Source organism: Atta cephalotes, assembly GCF_000143395.1.
Source record: "Atta cephalotes unplaced genomic scaffold scaffold00005, whole genome shotgun sequence".
In the NCBI taxonomy this organism is placed as follows: domain Eukaryota; kingdom Metazoa; phylum Arthropoda; class Insecta; order Hymenoptera; family Formicidae; genus Atta; species Atta cephalotes.
Genome location: NW_012130069.1, coordinates 2649907 through 2666711, shown reverse-complemented (window position 1 = coordinate 2666711; position 16805 = coordinate 2649907). Strand labels below are relative to the sequence as shown.

Sequence of the window (16805 nt, the reverse complement as noted above, 5' to 3'; positions counted from 1 at the left end):
TTATATCAAGTATTACATCAAGTTTGATATTATAATTTAAGCAAAAGGGAACCTCGCAAAATGTCAAATTCTGATTTGAATTTGGTATAATTTTAATGAAACACGTATAAATTAGGTTAATCTATAAATGAAGTTAGAATCTATAAATGAAATTAGAAAATATTAGTTATGTGGAAGGACAATTTTAAGAGGTGAAATCAGTCTTTACAAATAAAGCCGAATATGTTAGAAAATACTATGAAGTAGAAAACATGTTCCAAGTATATTACATATTCCCCTTTAATGAACGATTAGAACCCTTTTTTCCTATAAAATTTATTTTCTTATCTGCATCCCCGCAAAAGGATTTGCACGAAGCATCCAATAAAATTCCAGGAACTATAATCCGTCTCACTAATAATGAAACAGCCAGCAAATAGAAAGGGACAGGAAGGAATCAATTGCGTTCACGCACGAACGTTTATTAACGACAGAAGACGCACATGCGCATGTCTAACTGACTGACGATTAGTTCACTGATGGATGTAGTCGGATGTAATTTACATTAAACATATGTTTTCTAGGATTCAATATGATGACGGTACGAAACATATTTATAGACAATATTTTAAGTAAGTTCACAATATAGTACAATTACATTTAATGCTCATAACATTTTGATATTAGCCTTTTAGGAATGGGAACATCGTGAAACATTAGGAACAATGACGTTCTGTTCATTGCTTATATCTTTCACGTTCAATATGTTTATCCTTTGCTATATTAGTGAATTTCTTGCTGAACAGGTACTTAAATTGTAATGGCAACTTTTCTCTACTATAATTTGAGGAAAATCACCGAATACTTACTGGTCACTTAAATCATACTTCATCAATATTTTACATTATTACTTAATATAGGCTACATTTAATAGCATAAAATAATTGAAAAATGAGTAATATAGACAAAGATATAATAGTCTTATTTTAAAGATGTTAGTGTCGTTTTAAAAAATTAGGTACATCTGATATTAATTTTTAATCAATTTATGTAGATAACAACGCGATCATCCAATTTTATTGTAAATTTTTATATTCTTATTTAAAAAAACAAAATTTATTGTAGAATATTCTACATTAGCACATACATTAATATATACACATATTTGCAATCATTATAAAGATTAAACCGACATTTTTACAAAATCCATCATTTTCTAAATCATACCATTAGAGAGATAAGATTGATAATTGACAATAAAATTAATTTATATCAGTATATGGTAAATATCAAGTATAAAAATATATTTGAGCCAATTTTATTTTGTTATCTTTTTATAATTCTTATGAAATAATTATTAAATATTTGATTTTCTTCAATAAATTATTAAATTTAGATATTATCCAGATAACATGCATATTGCAAGATAAGATATCTAAAAAACGTCTTTTAAACATCTTTTAGACACAAGACATCTAAAAGATATCTTCTGGATATCTTATGCAATATAAATGTTATCTAGGTAATTAATTATTACATATTAATTAATGACTATTATTAATCTAATATTTTCAATTATTTTCGTTCATAAATTAAATACTTTCAAAGGAAATACGATTTAAAAAAGACTTACAGAAACGATTTAGGCGATCGATTGCTCAAATCTTATTTTGTGCAGCATATACAAAAAGACTTATTAATAATTAATTTATTATTGGTGAAAAGTTAAACATGCAATAATAAAACCTTGAGCTAAAATTTCTAATATTTATTTGTGTACAAAACAGTGCTAAATGAAAAATGTAATAAAAAATAGATTAAGTGGTATGTATTCAATAACTCTCTCTACGTTGTTCATTTCAAAAGACTTGAAACATTCTTGGAGTAACAATAAGAAAAATAGAAATTTTATTTTCTCAACTTTATAGTTAATTTCCTCGAGCTAAAGGATTTCGATATTTTTTAATTGAAGCGTTAAACTTAATTTAATTAACTTAATTAAACTTAATTTTATATAAAAAATTCAAATTCAATTTTTATAAGAACTTTGTAACGTAAATGACTAAGTTGTTCAACGCGTTATAAGAATTGTTGTCTATATTTGTCAGATACGGCATAATTATTGCCCATATAAAAATCATCAAAATGTTTTTAACAGTGTATACAAATCGGCATGAAGTCTTATATGATAAATTGATATCGTATACCAAATAAGGGAGCAATCGATTTAACATTAATAATGTCGAATATCATCAAACTTACAGCTGGAAAATTTATGGATTTATCCTTAGCCAGTTTTTGTAAAGTGTGAGTAGTAATAAAATTATTTTTACTCATACATGAAAATTATTTTTGATTATTTATAAGAAATATAAAGAAGACAAAATTCCAGACTGTTAAAGCATTCGTGGCTTACCTGAATTTACTTCGTACCTTCTACATATAATACGTTAAAATCATCGTTATCGAGATGTACTATATAGTAACGTTAGTGCGTTAAAAAATGTATTTAATAAAATTTAGATATATATACGTCAGCATATTTGTTAATAAATCAATTTACATAAATTATCGCTGTAAATATAAACTTAAATAGAATTAAATTTATTACGATACTGACAAAATCGAAATTACAGATTAACTAATATTATATTGTACTCCCTACAAAATACAATATAAAACTAAGTTATATACTATGTTACGCAAAGTGCACATAACTATATCTTACGCATATTGTATACGCATATTATATATTGTAATATTTCCAACGTTCCGTTACGCACTAGAGAAACAGCGAGGATGCGTATATCCACACAACTATATTAGAATTCGTAAATTTCAATGTTGTTACGCACTTTCATTCGTCATCGACATGACGATTCAATGACAGACATGCAATGACTGAGAAAGGGAGATGTGCACGCACGTCTTCCCCTTACGTTACACATAACACGCATGGGATCACGACATCATTATTTTCTCGCCCTTGCGTCGCCACGCAGACATCAGGATGATATCGTATGTGTATTTCAGTCGGCATTGAACACTATGGATAGCATGCGCGATCGATCCCAACTTCCAGACAGGATACACAATATACATTACAAGCATGACATAAACTACACTATGCAGCTATGCTGATGGATCCTGAAACCGATTGGTATTTGGCACATGATTTGACGGTCGCTCGTCACAAAACGAGAAACTTCGTTCGCTAATATTGATCTTTGTATGTTTTTTAATCTCTGCTTCATTGTACCCGCCGGTCCATACACTCTATTTCATGAAAGGACATTAACATTAAGGTAAGCTTTTTGGACCAGTTGGATTTTGTCTAACTTCGCGATCAAATATTGCTTCCTCGGAGCGCGAGCCTCGTCGATCGGAAGATGTTTCGAACACGTCGAGAGCGATTGGCGGATCGTGCGACATTACGATCGCAAAATGATGCTAAGGAACGTGTTGGTGGGCCGCAAACTAACGACATTGTGCGTGATCTTTCTTTACACCGGCGGCATGTCTTATCATACGATCATGCCATTGTCTTCCAGAACGAAGACGAATGGCAGCTTCACAAGTAGACCGCTGGTTTATCCGAGATATGATTTCTATTTCGATCCTCAAGCAAGTCCCGCTTACGGGATCATCTTAGGCAAGCACTGCCTGTCTGCTATGATATGGCGTTACAACAGCAGCATGCAGCCTGGCTGCAAGTTTTGCGACGCACGCGTGCGGACAGGTGCAGATATTGATGACACTTTTGGATGATCTAGTCAATAGGAGAGAACTAAAAGTGGAGAAACCAATGTAGAGAAACGTTTAAGATTGATAACGAAGCATCATGTGCGTGTGCTGAGGTAAGACGAGGAAAGCGTCGAGATAGTTTACATCGCGTTTTTAGATTTATATGGGATAGATACAGGGTGCGTTTCTAGATTTAGTACCAACGTGGAGAAAATATTATGTGAAATATGCTTATTGGGACTTGCTGCAACCTAGATTATATGTTTGCTCAAGTATTATTGCATGACAGTAAGAAAAATTATGATAGCAGACATGTATACATTACAATAACATAATTATATCTTTATCGTGTATAACAAGTTCTGTCGTATTTTTAATATAGCTATTGATTTAAAATTACAATAATTAAAGGGCTTGCTGCAATAAATTAGTCGAATATGTAATACTGAATGAGTCATTTATTTGTTACAAAAGATAAATTAATTAATATTATATTTGTTATGTATATGCGTTTATGTAATGATTCGTATTTTTTATCTCTGCAATGTAGTTATTTAATATAGAAAATTTTACTCATTTTATAATATTTGTATACACAATCTGCATTTCGTAATAAACTTTCTGGATATATGTCAAAACATCAAAGAGGATTGTAGAATGTATTTTTCCCATCTTTTTAACTTTAGAGTTTACTTTCTCCATTTTTACGAAATGTGTGTTACGTGTCTAATATTGTAGTAAGTCCTTTAATTAATTCTTTAATGAAATAGAAAGGATTTCTTCTTTTTTCATTAATAAATTGAAAATATCTAATTATACGTTTGTCTCCTCAGGAATGGGCGAATAGCGATGCCGTGGCCATCTTAACATATTTTATGTTACTGATGTCTTTTTCACACAATCAACATTCTAATATTTTATTATGTCGGCAAACTCCTCGTGGAAGAGGTATTTTTACAATATATTGTTAATAATAAAAATTTTTTCAGAAGTACAATTATTGAAAGTCCATAATATATCAATCTCATTTTGATGATTGAATATTATCAAACATAATATAATTCTGATATTCAATTATTTCTATTTTTAATAGTTTGGCAAAATTGATTCAGCCGCGTATGAAGTTAATTGATATGATTTACCAGGTCACAAAGCTGTAGATCTTGTGATGATCAATGAAATGTCTTATTATCCACCCAAGCTTACAGCTGGCAAGTTTTATGATTTATCTCTCAATTTTTTCAGCACCGTGAGTGTCAAATAACTATTCTTATTGATTAAGTAACTTTGTACTTGTGTAATTCTACACTTGTAAAACTGATGGTCTCCACCTTGTTCAATTCTATTCTATTATATTTGTTTTTAATTGTTATTGTTACATTATTAAATAATATTTCTAAAATTCACATTGTTTTTAGATACATAAAACATCCGTAGTATATTTAAATTTACTTTGGATAGTTACGCAATAAAACTTATACAAAAAATATACAAAACTTATAAGTATAATTCTCATTATTATTCCTGACAGCAAATTTTTTATATCTATTCTCAAAAAATAATATATAATAATAACGTCATATTCATTATCTGTCATTCAATCTATTTTAAAAAAGAGATTATAATTATTCATTGATAAAAGAAAAATAAATTATAAATACTGATAAATGAAATCAACTTACTATTACGATTTGATTGATAAGACAAAAAATGTACTGCGTTTAAAAATTAAAATTCACTATATCAAAAAAAGAGAAATAAAATTAGAAAATTGTAATTGTAAAATAACATTTAATGTATAAATAATACTTTAAAAATCATCAACGGTGGATTTCGCTTGAAAAATATCGAGGCTACGCTTTGCGTTATGAATTTCCAATCCCTTCGTGCTTGCACATCACTGAATGAGCCCACGGACAAGCAATGACCGAGGGGAGAATAAATCGTTCGCATACGCATGACTGAGCACCTGGTCATACATGACAGCCATGAAACGCACATACACGCAACATTGAAGTCATTACTTGCCCGCGCTTGCGTCATGAGAAATGGAACGTCGCGTAACGTCCGCATGTTTCAGTCATCGTTACACTTCGTAGGCAGTATGAGCTATCGATCTTCACTTCCAGAAAGGATACATAACATACGTTATGAGCAGGACATATATTACGCTATACAGTTAAGTCGGTGGATCCTGCAATCGATCGGTATTTGGCACATAATTTACGGTCGCTCTTCACAAAGCGAGAAGCTCCTTTCTTTAATGCTGATCTTCATGAGTTTCTTCGGTCTATGCTTTGTGCTTGTGCCTGCCGGTTCGTACTTTCTATTCTACGACGAGGACATTCAAAGTAAAATCCAGTTTCTTGGGCCAGTTAGCTTCTGTCTAACTTCCGTGATCAAATATTGCTTCCTCGGAACGCGTATCTCAACGATCGGAAAGTGTATCGAACACGTCGAGAGTGATTGGCGGATAATGCAATATCAGAATCATCGTAGAATGATGCTGAGGAACGTGCTGATAGGCCGCAGAATAACGATGATGTGCGTGATTTTTCTTTACGGTGGCGGCTTGTTTTATCATACGATCTTGCCATTTACTTCCAGAACAAAGACAGACGGTAACTTCACAAGTAAATCGCTGCTTTATCCGGGATATGATCTCTATTTCGATTCTCAAACAAGTCCCACTTACGAAATCATCTTTTGTATGCACTGCCTGTCCGCTGTGATACAGTATAGCGCTACGGCAGCAGTGTGCAGTCTGGCCGCGAACTTTGCGACGCACGCACGCGGACAGGTGCAGATATTGGTGATGCTTTTGGATGATCTAATCAATGGGAAGAGGACTGAAGGTACCAATATGGAGAAACGTCTGAGCTTCATAACGAAGCATCACGTGCGTGTGCTAAGGTGAGACGGAGAAAGTGCCGAGATAGTTTACATGACGCGTTTCTAGACTTATTTGGAGTAGATACATGGCGCGTTTCTAGATTTACGACTGACGTGGAGAAAATATTACGTGAAGTATGCTTAGTGGAACTGGTGACCGCAACCTTGATGATATGCTTGCTCGAGTATCTTTTCTTAATGGTAAGAAAATTACGGTAGCAGATACACATCACGATAACGTAACTATAGCTACCCGCGTATTACAAATTTTATCGTTTACTTTTAATATAGTTCTTGATTTAACATTATAATTAAAGGGCTTGCTACAATAATATACAATATTGATAAAAATGGATGAGTCCTGTATTTGTTCCAAAGGTCAGGCTAATTAATATTATATCTGTTATGCTTATATAGTGATTCATTTTTTTCTATCTTTCAGCAATGTAAATATTTGATGCAGACAAATTTTACTCGTCTCATAATATTCCTTATTCACAATCTGCGACTTGTAATAATCTTTTCCGATATGTCAAAACAAGAAAGTTTTTGTAGCATATGCAAATAAATATATTTTTTTAAGGTGCGTTCAGATTATTATCGAGCCGAAATTCGAGCCGAAACTCAAGATGAACCTCGAGCCGCGAGTATTTCGGTATTTGTTACGCCGCTCGGCAAAAAGCAATGAAAGTTGTGGCTCTATATTCGGCTCGAGTTTCAGTTCAATAATCTGGACACACCCTCAGAGTTTACTGTCTATATTTTTACAAAATGTGAGTAATTAATATAGTATTGTAGCGAGTACTTAAACCGTAACAAAACGGAAATAGTCTTCTTTTTGCACGGGTAAATTATTAAGATACTTACTTAGTTGTATGTTTATCTTCTCAGGAATGGGAGAATAGCGACGCCGTGAGCATCATGTCATATATTTTGTTACTTATAGCCTTAACATTCAATGTTCTAATATTTTGTTATATCGGCGAACTTCTCGTAGAAGAGGTATTTTTTACGGAATATTGCAGATAATAAAAATTTTTTTTCAGAGTATCTTCATCAAAAATTCATATAAATTCTATTTTAAATAAATAGTATATAAATCCTACTTTAAATAAATAATAATAATTGATAAATAATAACAATTAATATTCAATTATTTCTATTTTCATTAGTTTGGCAAAATCGGCTTAGCAGTGTATGAAGTTAATTGGTATGATTTATCTGGCCATAAAGCTATGGATCTTATTATGATTATGATGAAGTCTTATTATCCACCCAAACTTACAGCTGGCAAATTCTGTGATTTATCTCTCAATACTTTCAGCGCCGTGAGTGTAATAAATAACTGTTGTTATTGTTTAAGTAATTATATATACTCATAATTCTATATTTGTAAACTTTCTTAATCAATTCTATTCATTCTTTTATAATTATTACATTATTAATTCATGTTTTTAAAGTTTACATTGTTTCTAGGTACTTAAAACATCCGTAGTATATTTAAATTTACTTCGAACAGTTACGCAATAAAATTTAATTAAACAATCCTTGTTATTGTTAGTGGTAGCAAATTTGTTATAGATATATTTTTTCTCAAGAAATATTATATAGAAATCAATAATAAATTGACATATATCATGTTCATTATTTTATTAGTTGTCATTCAATTAATCATAAAATAGATAAATTATTAATTTAACTTACTATTAAATTAACTCTATTATGATTTGATTGACTTTGAGACAAGAAATCGATCGTACTATTTAAAAATTAAAATTTACCATATGAGAAAAAAAGAAAACTGCAATTATATTGTAAAATAATAAAATGCATATTTATATGTAGTATAAATATTCAAAAAGTCGCCAACGATGAATCTCGCCTTGAAGATATCTATGTTACGCATTGTGCGTGGACTCGTTATGAACTTTCGATCCCTTCGCGCTTACACATCACACGAGCCCTCGGACGAGTAATGACTGGGGGGGAGAGTTCGCATACGCATGGCTGAGTTACTTGGTTATATACATATGACAGACATAAAACGCACATGCACGCGATACTGAAGTCATTACTTCTGCGCGCTTGCGTCGCGAGAAACGGAACGTTGCGTAACGTCCGCGTTTCAGTCATCGTTGTGCTTCGCGAGCGACAGCATGCGCGATCGATTCCAACTTACAGGAAGAACGCTCAAGATGTACAATGTACACCATAAGCATGATATACGTTACACAATGCAGCTGTGCCGCTGGGTGCTAAAACCAATCGGTATATGGCACCCGATCTATGGTCATCCGTCGCAGAATGAGAAGTTCATCTCGATAATATTAATCGTCATATGCTTCTCCGCTCTATGTTTCGTCCTGATACCTGCCGGATTTTATACTTTATTTCGCGAGAAGGACATCAGCATTAAAGTCAAGCTTTTCGGTCCGGTCGGCTTCTGCCTGACTAACACAATCAAATACTGTTACTTTGGTGCGCGCGCTGCCGCATTCGGAAGATGTATTCGACATGTCGAGGACGATTGGCGGATCGTGCAGCATCAAACTCGCGAGATAATGCTGAAGAAAGTGCTGATAGGACGCAGACTCACCACGCTGTGTGCGATTTTCCTTTACACCGGTGGATTGTCTTACCATATAATAATGCCGTTATCTTCCAGACAAGAAATTAACGAGAATTATACGATTAGAATACACACTTATCCCGGTTACGATATGTTTTTCGATCCCAGAGTCAGCCCTGCTTATGAGATCGTATTCTGCATTCATATCCTATTCGCGATGATCACGTATCACATCACAACGGCATCCTGTAGTTTGGCAGCGATTTTTGTGACGCACGCATGTGGACAAATAGATATACTAATGTTGTTGTTGGACGATTTGGTCGAAGGAAAATGGAGCAAGAACACCACCGTTAAAAAACGTTTGAGCGCGATAGCGAAACATCATGTACGAATACTGAGGTAAGTGGAAAATGCGAGGAAAGTGTGCAAGTAGATGTGTATTTCGCGTGATTTTTTAGATTTTCGGATAGATACGTGACACGCTTCTAGATTTTCAGCCAGCGTGGAGGAAGTGCTACGCGAAATATGTTTACTGGAACTGCTGACTTCTACCTTGACTATATGTTTACTCGAATATTATTGCTTAACGGTAAAAAAAACAACATCGACGTATTATATTGATCTTACGATAACATAATCTTTCTTAAAGTTATGTGCAAAATTCAATTTATATAGACAGTTTTGTTGAACTTTGTCATAGTACAATTTATCTTCTCAGGAATGGGAAAATAGCGATGCCATAGCCATCTTGACATATTTCATCTTGTTGATATCTTTCACATTTAACGTTCTGATATTTTGTTACATCGGTGAGCTCCTCGTGGAACAGGTATTTTCATAATATTTGTAGCATAAGAAAATTTTTCACTTATCTTTTACTGTATTACTAATGAGTTGATTTAAATCTGCAATACAAAAAATTGCATTAGAAAGAAGAGGAAGAATATAAATTTCATTATTAATATCTATATTTTTCAAAGAGTATTTAAAATGTGCTTTATTTAATTATTATGATTTTGTAAAAAATTTTTCAAATAATACACTGAATAAAAAGTACTAAATTTAGTAATTATATACATTAGATTCAGAGTTTTCCAATGACCTTGATCTTGATATATGTTGTTAAGATCATGATTCTGAGTGATCTTCAACAAGTAACTGTCGCTTGTTATTCATTAAAAAGTTATCAACAGTCAAAGTTGATAATTATTTCCCTGTTTTATGATAAATCAAATAACTCTAGGCAGGGAAAAAAAGTACGGATTAAGACAATTACGACTTTCGCGCAGCGAAATCAATCCCATCTCCCCCTTAGAGACACACGACTTTCCACGTAGATCCACCCTAATATTGAGTAGCCTTTGTATGGAAAGTTATGTGCTCTTAAGCAGGGGGGGAAGGGGGAGAGTGGAAAGTCTCTCTTTACGTGGAAAGTCGAATGCCCTTTGATAAGAGGAAGGTGAAGTGGAACTCGCTTCGCGTAGAAAGTCGTATTCCCTTAATCAGTCCTCAAACCTGTCATCCTAGATTATTTTTTCATATAAAGCAGAGAAATTATTAATTTTGATTGCGAATAATTTTTTAACAAATAAAGAGCGACGGCTAAAACTTGTTGAAAATCACTTAGGGTCATGATCTTGATAACATATGTCAAGATTAAAGTCATTGGGGGATTCTGTAATGTAAATAATTATCCTAAATTTTAATAAATATTTTTGAATAGTACTAACTAAATATTTATTAAATGTAAACATATATTTATTTGATTCATACATGAACTATAAATTTGATTAAATTTTTTTATTGAATAAATATTTGCTTGCATTTATAAATAAATGTTTTGTTAATACTACTTAAACAAATATTTATTAAAATTAAAATATTTGCAAATGTTTTTTCAGTATGCATATAATAGATTATAAATAATAATGTATTTTTTAATAATAATAATATTTAATAATAATAATCGTGCACATACATTATAGAAAATACAAGTGCATTTATGTATTAATATTTCGTATTTTCAGTATAGCAAAATTGGTGCCGCTACCTATGAAATCAACTGGTATAATTTATCTGGAAATAAAGCTCTGGAACTCGTGCTAATCATCGCAATGTCTCATTATCCGCCTAAACTTACAGCTGGCAAATTTATCGATTTATCTATAAATACATTTGGTGCTGTAAGTTTTTCACAATTATTATTATTATTGTTTAATCGCCAAACTTGATTGTTAATTTACCTATGTATGAGGCTTGTAAAAAAAATTTTTTTTTATTCACTTAGCTCAGAAGTTTCCATTTCATGCCAAAAGATCATTCCTAAATTTTTAAAAAATATTAAGATTTAGAAGTCGCTAGTGAATGATTTTTAAATCAAAGTTTTGATTTTCCTTAATACATATTTGATTTGATGTAAAAATAACTTAATCTGGATTTCAAATTTTTTTGATTGCTGAACACGATGTAAGGCTCTTTAGAAAATCCCGAAAAAATTCCAATTGAATCTTATTCTGGGTGAACAGATCTATGGAGAGGAGTAACGACACATTTGAACGATTGGAATCGAAAACCGATAATTTTGAACTAAGTTGCTAATTAAAAAAAAATTTTGTTGACAGCTACTGTGCGCGCGCGCGTGTGTATGTGTGTGTGTATGTGTGTACTCTCTCTTATTTATGTAATTCTTATCACTTTCATATTATTTTCAGGTACTCAAATCATCAGTAGTATATTTAAATTTACTTCGTACGGTTACAGAATAAAATTTATATTCCACTATATACTATAGCTCTTACTATTTAAAATTTGCGAGACAAATACTTTTATTATAGATATTGTACAGAGGAAGTATTAATAATAAAATAATATATATATGTATATGTATATGTATATACCTTCGATTAATTCAGACATTTTAGTTATTTATTTCGTTTGATTTCGTTATATCAAGTATTATATCAAGTTTGATATTATATTTTAGGCAAAAGTATACTGACAAAGGAACCTCGCAAAATGCCAAATTCTTTGAATCTGGTATAATTTTAATGATATAAGTTAGATTAATCTATAAATGAAATTAAAAAATATTCTTGAGACTTTCACGACGGGTCCTTTCTATATAAAGATTATGCGTTTCGCGGATTTCTTCCGTGTCCAGATACAATATCAGACTGTTCCTCTTGATGAAGTGAACTGCAAGGTTCACGAAATGTTGGCATTCCAAGAATGAATCTGGACACGGAAGAAACTCGCGAAAAACACAATCTTTATATAGAAATTAGAAAATATTATTTGTGAAAGGACAATTTTAAGGGATGAAATCTTTACAAGTAAAGCCTTTTTCTGCTCTCCTCCCCTCCCTGTCATATTCAAGATATCAAAAAATATTTTGTACAATAAATAATTTTTATAATAAGTTTTGTTATAAATTACCTGTATTTATCCACGTCAATTTAATATATTTTAAAAATAATTATTTTTAAATACAATTTTTGAATCCCCTTTATTCGATTATTAATGCGTTCATGATGATACTTCTAAACTGGCTTCTATAATCAAATAAAATAGACAGATCTCAAATACGCGACCATAATAAAAAAAAACGATCATCGAAACAAAAGAGGAAAAACATAACGATTTACATTCAACACAATCTCAATGATAACCCTGTAATCCTCTTACGTAGTTATCTTTGCAGATGACAACGTACAACTGAAGCTATACATCTCTACTACAAAATCGATTTTTCAAGCCCGTGCTGGCTTCTCCCTTTCTACCTTTCTCCTTCTTTTGTTCTCCCTAATATGTCGCTGAAAGTACTTATTATGGTCATGCGCAAATTTTCTACCATTCTACAATCGATATGGTACCAGCCAGTCGCTCGCGCACCTTCGACACAGCAATATGGGCAAAATCCCGACATGGCCCAATGCAAATCATGAGAAGGATGTAATCGACATTCTGATATGGAACCGATGGTTATTGCGGATTCTTGGGATCTGGCCACTGATATACCCGGACACCACAATGATCGAAAAGATTCTGGCAACGTTCTCGTTTGCATCATGTTGGATTGTACTCGGTTTATTCCTGATACTTACGAGCATATACACCTTTACGGACCGAAGTATCATGGGTGAGAAAATGAAGATGCTGGGCCCACTGGGTTACGTGTTCTTTTCCATGCTGAAGTACCTTTTCCTAGTGATACGTCATAAGAGTATTCGACGATGCGTTCAGATTCTCAGTACAGATTGGCGTATGGTTCAAGAAAAATATCATCGAGAAATCATGATGAAGGACGCGGAGAAGGGCCACTTGCTATCCAAATTTTGTATAGTATTTATGTATTGCGGCGGCTTGTCTTACAATACAGTAATGCCATTCCTATCGCAAACATCGGATGCAAACAAACAGAATGACACCGTCCGACCGATGGCTTATCTCGGCTTCGATATTGTTTTCGATTTGCAATTAATGCCAATTTATGTGTTTGCCTTTTCTCTTCAATGTTTTATCGGTATTGTTATGTTCAACATCACTACATCAGTGTGCTGCTTAGCAGCCATGTTTGTTGCTCACGCGTGTGGCCAGATTGACATTGTGATTGCACGTGTGGAGAATCTTTTCAAGGGAGAACGCGATCATATCAAGTTTGAGAAATACATGGCGATTATCGTGCAGCATCACGTGAGAACATTAAGGTAAGTATTGCTCTACCTGTATCTTATTACCTATAAAATTATCCACACATATCTCAATAAATCTCCACGAGAATATCCTCTGAATTTTTTAAATAAAAGTTTAAGTTTGCAAAATTAATATTATTCAAAATAATATTTGATAAAAGAATTATGTTTTCCATTTTGTTAAAAATATTTGACGAATGCTCGCTCGCTTTGTAGATTTTCAGCTGGTATCGAAGATACCTTGCGCGAGTTATGTCTAGTCGAAATAGTGGGAACGACATTGATAATGTGCTTGGTAGAATATTCCTTAATAACGGTAATAAAATATTTCATATATTTCAAGTAATCATAATTATATTCAAGTAATAATAATTACAGTTAATAATTTGTCTAATTCACATTTCCCGATAAAATATACGAAACCGATATTCCATTCGCAGGAGTGGAACAATAGTGACAGTATAGCAATCTTCACGTACTTTTTTCTATTTGTTTCATTTGTCTTCAACATCTTTATATTTTGTTACATCGGCGAATTATTAACGGAACAGGTGCTTATATATAAATTTTATGTCGGACTAAATTAATTACCATGTAATTTCGCAGAATTTAATTTCGGCCAATTCTGTATTTAAATAATATACTGATATGTAATCCGCAAATATACAAAATTGGATACACAGTGCAGCAAAATCGGGAATACTACATATACAATTGAATGGTACAATTTACCGGGAAAAGTCGCTCTTGATTTAATGCTGATGATTAATATGTCTGGACATCCGGTACAAATTACTGCTGGAAGATTATTAAGTCTCTCTTTTGCAAATTTTGGAAATGTAAGTATAATTCATTTTCATGTTTAAAAGAGAAGTATTAAATTTAAAAAAAATAAAATGATTAAATCTAAATAAATTTATAATTTTAAGCAAGATTTCATTACGTAATAGCTCATGAATTACTTTTATAGGTTTTAAAAACATCGGTTGCGTATTTAAACTTACTTCGAACTGCCATTCGGTAGATACATGAAATGACATGCAATCATTTTGATATTCTCTGGTTTGCAAAAAAGAAACAATATTTAATCAATATTTTTAAGATAAAGATGCATATTAAATAAATTGTTTAATGCAAAAAAGACATTTATGAAAAATTAATGTTGATTTTAAAATTCACAAGAAGTAAGATTTATATTATGGTTATTTTACCTTTATGTTTTTAAAAGATAAGATCAGGTAATATAAATATTTATGTATATACACTTCCTACATACAACAGACAAAAATTATTTATTTTTTTTTTATAAAATTCTGAGAATTTCTTCAGAATTTTTTCAAAATTTTTTAATATCGTATTTTCTCAAGACAGAACTCTCCATGCAGGTAGAAATACAACTATGACAAAGTAATATTCCCCTCGACAAAATTGATTATTCAAGTACATCTTCCTTTTCCTACCTGCTTTATCGAAAGAACCTGTAATTGTCATGCGCAATTTTTTACCATCGCACTATCAATGAAGCACACCAGTCGCCTTTGCGCCATCGTGACGACAGTATGGCTAAGCTTAACATCTCCTGGTCGAATGTGAACAGTGAGAGGGATATAATCAAAGCGCTAATGTGGAATCGATGGATACTACGAATTCTCGGAATCTGGCCATTGGTCTATTCGAATACTACAACGATCGAAAAGATATTAGCGACGATATTATTCGCGTTATGTTGGTCCGCGCTCAGTTTTCTTCTAATTCCCCTGATCATTTTTACGCTGTCAGAACGAACAACTATATATGAAAAAATTAAATTGCTAGGTCCGCTAAGCTACGTGATAATCGCGACGCTAAAATATTTTTTCCTGGTGATTCATCGTAAGAATATACGGCAATGCATTAACATGCTAAGTACCGATTGGCGTGCAGTCCATCAGCAAAATTATCGAAAAATTATGAATAAAAACGTGACAAAAAGCCATATGTTATCCAAGTTTTGTATAATGTTCATGTATTGTGGAGGCTTAAGTTTTCATACCGTAATGCCATTTCTGACACACACTACAATCGACGAGCAGAATGTCACTGTTAAACCTATACCTTACCCCGGCTTCGATATTATTTTCGACTTGCACTTTACGCCGGCCTATGTATTTGTATTTTGCGCACAATGGTTTTCCGGTATCGTACTGTTCAATGTCACCACGGCAGTGTGTTGCTTGGCAGCTATGTTTGTAGCTCACGCTTGCGGCCAAATCGAGATAGTGATGGCTCGCGTAGAAAATCTTGTAAAAAATGTACAAAATAGTCGTATGAAGGAACATATGGCAATTATAGTGAAACACCACATGCAGTCATTGAGGTGAGTGCTTATGATGCACATCGTTGCGGAAAAAAATTTTTATGTCAATTATATCCGATTATTTAAATTGAAAATTATAGGAATTGCAGATAAAGAATATTTACAGAAGAAGGAAAAACAAAAAAATTTTTAACTTATATAAACATAAGAAATATTTACTTTATAAATAATATAATTAAATTTAATTAATTATTAAACTTGTTACTAACTGTACTCAAGAATTCACCGCAGAAAATTGAAATTAAATTATTAAATATATAAAATGTACAATAAAAGATTTTGCAGATTTTCAGTCAGTATTGATAATATTTTACGCGAGATATGTCTGGTTGAAATAGTGGGAGCAACGTTAAATATATGTCTGCTGGAATATTACTGCCTCATGGTAATATGTAAAAAATTTCAACAATAATTGATATGGAAGTTGAAATAAATGATTCAATTAACACTTTGATACCAAATTTTTATCATATATATATATATATATATATATATATATATATATATATATATATATATATNTATNTATATATATATATATATATATATATATATATATATATATATATAT

At 32.0% G+C, this 16805-nt stretch overlaps 4 protein-coding genes and 1 pseudogene across 4 annotated transcripts in view; all 5 read left to right on the top strand.

Annotated features, from left to right (window-relative positions):
- Positions 1–3113: 3113 nt before the first annotated feature.
- LOC105626535 lies at positions 3114–5195 on the top strand (annotated as a pseudogene).
- A 485-nt stretch (positions 5196–5680) lies between these two features.
- LOC105626534 lies at positions 5681–8145 on the top strand. Its single transcript, XM_012207832.1, has 4 exons — positions 5681–6636; positions 6717–6816; positions 7788–7943; positions 8092–8145. Exons 1-4 carry the CDS (start codon positions 5681–5683, stop codon positions 8143–8145), a joined length of 1266 nt encoding a protein of 421 aa, XP_012063222.1.
- A 665-nt stretch (positions 8146–8810) lies between these two features.
- Positions 8811–11952, top strand: LOC105626293 (odorant receptor 4-like). The gene is made up of 5 exons (XM_012207594.1): positions 8811–9586; positions 9677–9776; positions 9906–10016; positions 11215–11370; positions 11899–11952. The coding sequence occupies exons 1-5, from the start codon at positions 8811–8813 to the stop codon at positions 11950–11952; spliced, it is 1197 nt and encodes a 398-aa protein (XP_012062984.1).
- Positions 11953–13093: 1141 nt separating this feature from the next.
- LOC105626533 lies at positions 13094–14902 on the top strand. The gene is made up of 4 exons (XM_012207831.1): positions 13094–13893; positions 14095–14194; positions 14562–14717; positions 14849–14902. Exons 1-4 carry the CDS (start codon positions 13094–13096, stop codon positions 14900–14902), a joined length of 1110 nt encoding a protein of 369 aa, XP_012063221.1.
- Positions 14903–15437: 535 nt separating this feature from the next.
- The window catches only part of LOC105626531, a 2607-nt gene continuing 1239 nt past the window's right edge, over positions 15438–16805 (top strand). Inside the window, exon 1 of the mRNA XM_012207830.1 lies at positions 15438–16234. Coding sequence (XP_012063220.1) covers positions 15438–16234 — 797 coding nt within the window. The remainder of the gene's footprint in view (positions 16235–16805) is intronic.

What these genes read in the sequence shown, in the direction of transcription:
- LOC105626534 (XM_012207832.1), top strand. Translation starts at nt 5,681, where the DNA reads ATGACTGAGCACCTGGTCATACATGACAGCCATGAAACGCACATACAC. An exon ending in TCGAGTATCTTTTCTTAATG is followed by an intron (nt 6,817 to 7,787) that starts GTAAGAAAATTA and finishes TATTTTCATTAG; the next exon opens with TTTGGCAAAATCGGCTTAGC. An exon ending in CTCTCAATACTTTCAGCGCC is followed by an intron (nt 7,944 to 8,091) that starts GTGAGTGTAATA and finishes CATTGTTTCTAG; the next exon opens with GTACTTAAAACATCCGTAGT.
- LOC105626293 (XM_012207594.1), top strand. Translation starts at nt 8,811, where the DNA reads ATGTACAATGTACACCATAAGCATGATATACGTTACACAATGCAGCTG. An exon ending in GTGAGCTCCTCGTGGAACAG is followed by an intron (nt 10,017 to 11,214) that starts GTATTTTCATAA and finishes TCGTATTTTCAG; the next exon opens with TATAGCAAAATTGGTGCCGC. An exon ending in CTATAAATACATTTGGTGCT is followed by an intron (nt 11,371 to 11,898) that starts GTAAGTTTTTCA and finishes TATTATTTTCAG; the next exon opens with GTACTCAAATCATCAGTAGT.
- LOC105626533 (XM_012207831.1), top strand. Translation starts at nt 13,094, where the DNA reads ATGGGCAAAATCCCGACATGGCCCAATGCAAATCATGAGAAGGATGTA. An exon ending in TAGAATATTCCTTAATAACG is followed by an intron (nt 14,195 to 14,561) that starts GTAATAAAATAT and finishes TTGGATACACAG; the next exon opens with TGCAGCAAAATCGGGAATAC. An exon ending in CTTTTGCAAATTTTGGAAAT is followed by an intron (nt 14,718 to 14,848) that starts GTAAGTATAATT and finishes TTACTTTTATAG; the next exon opens with GTTTTAAAAACATCGGTTGC.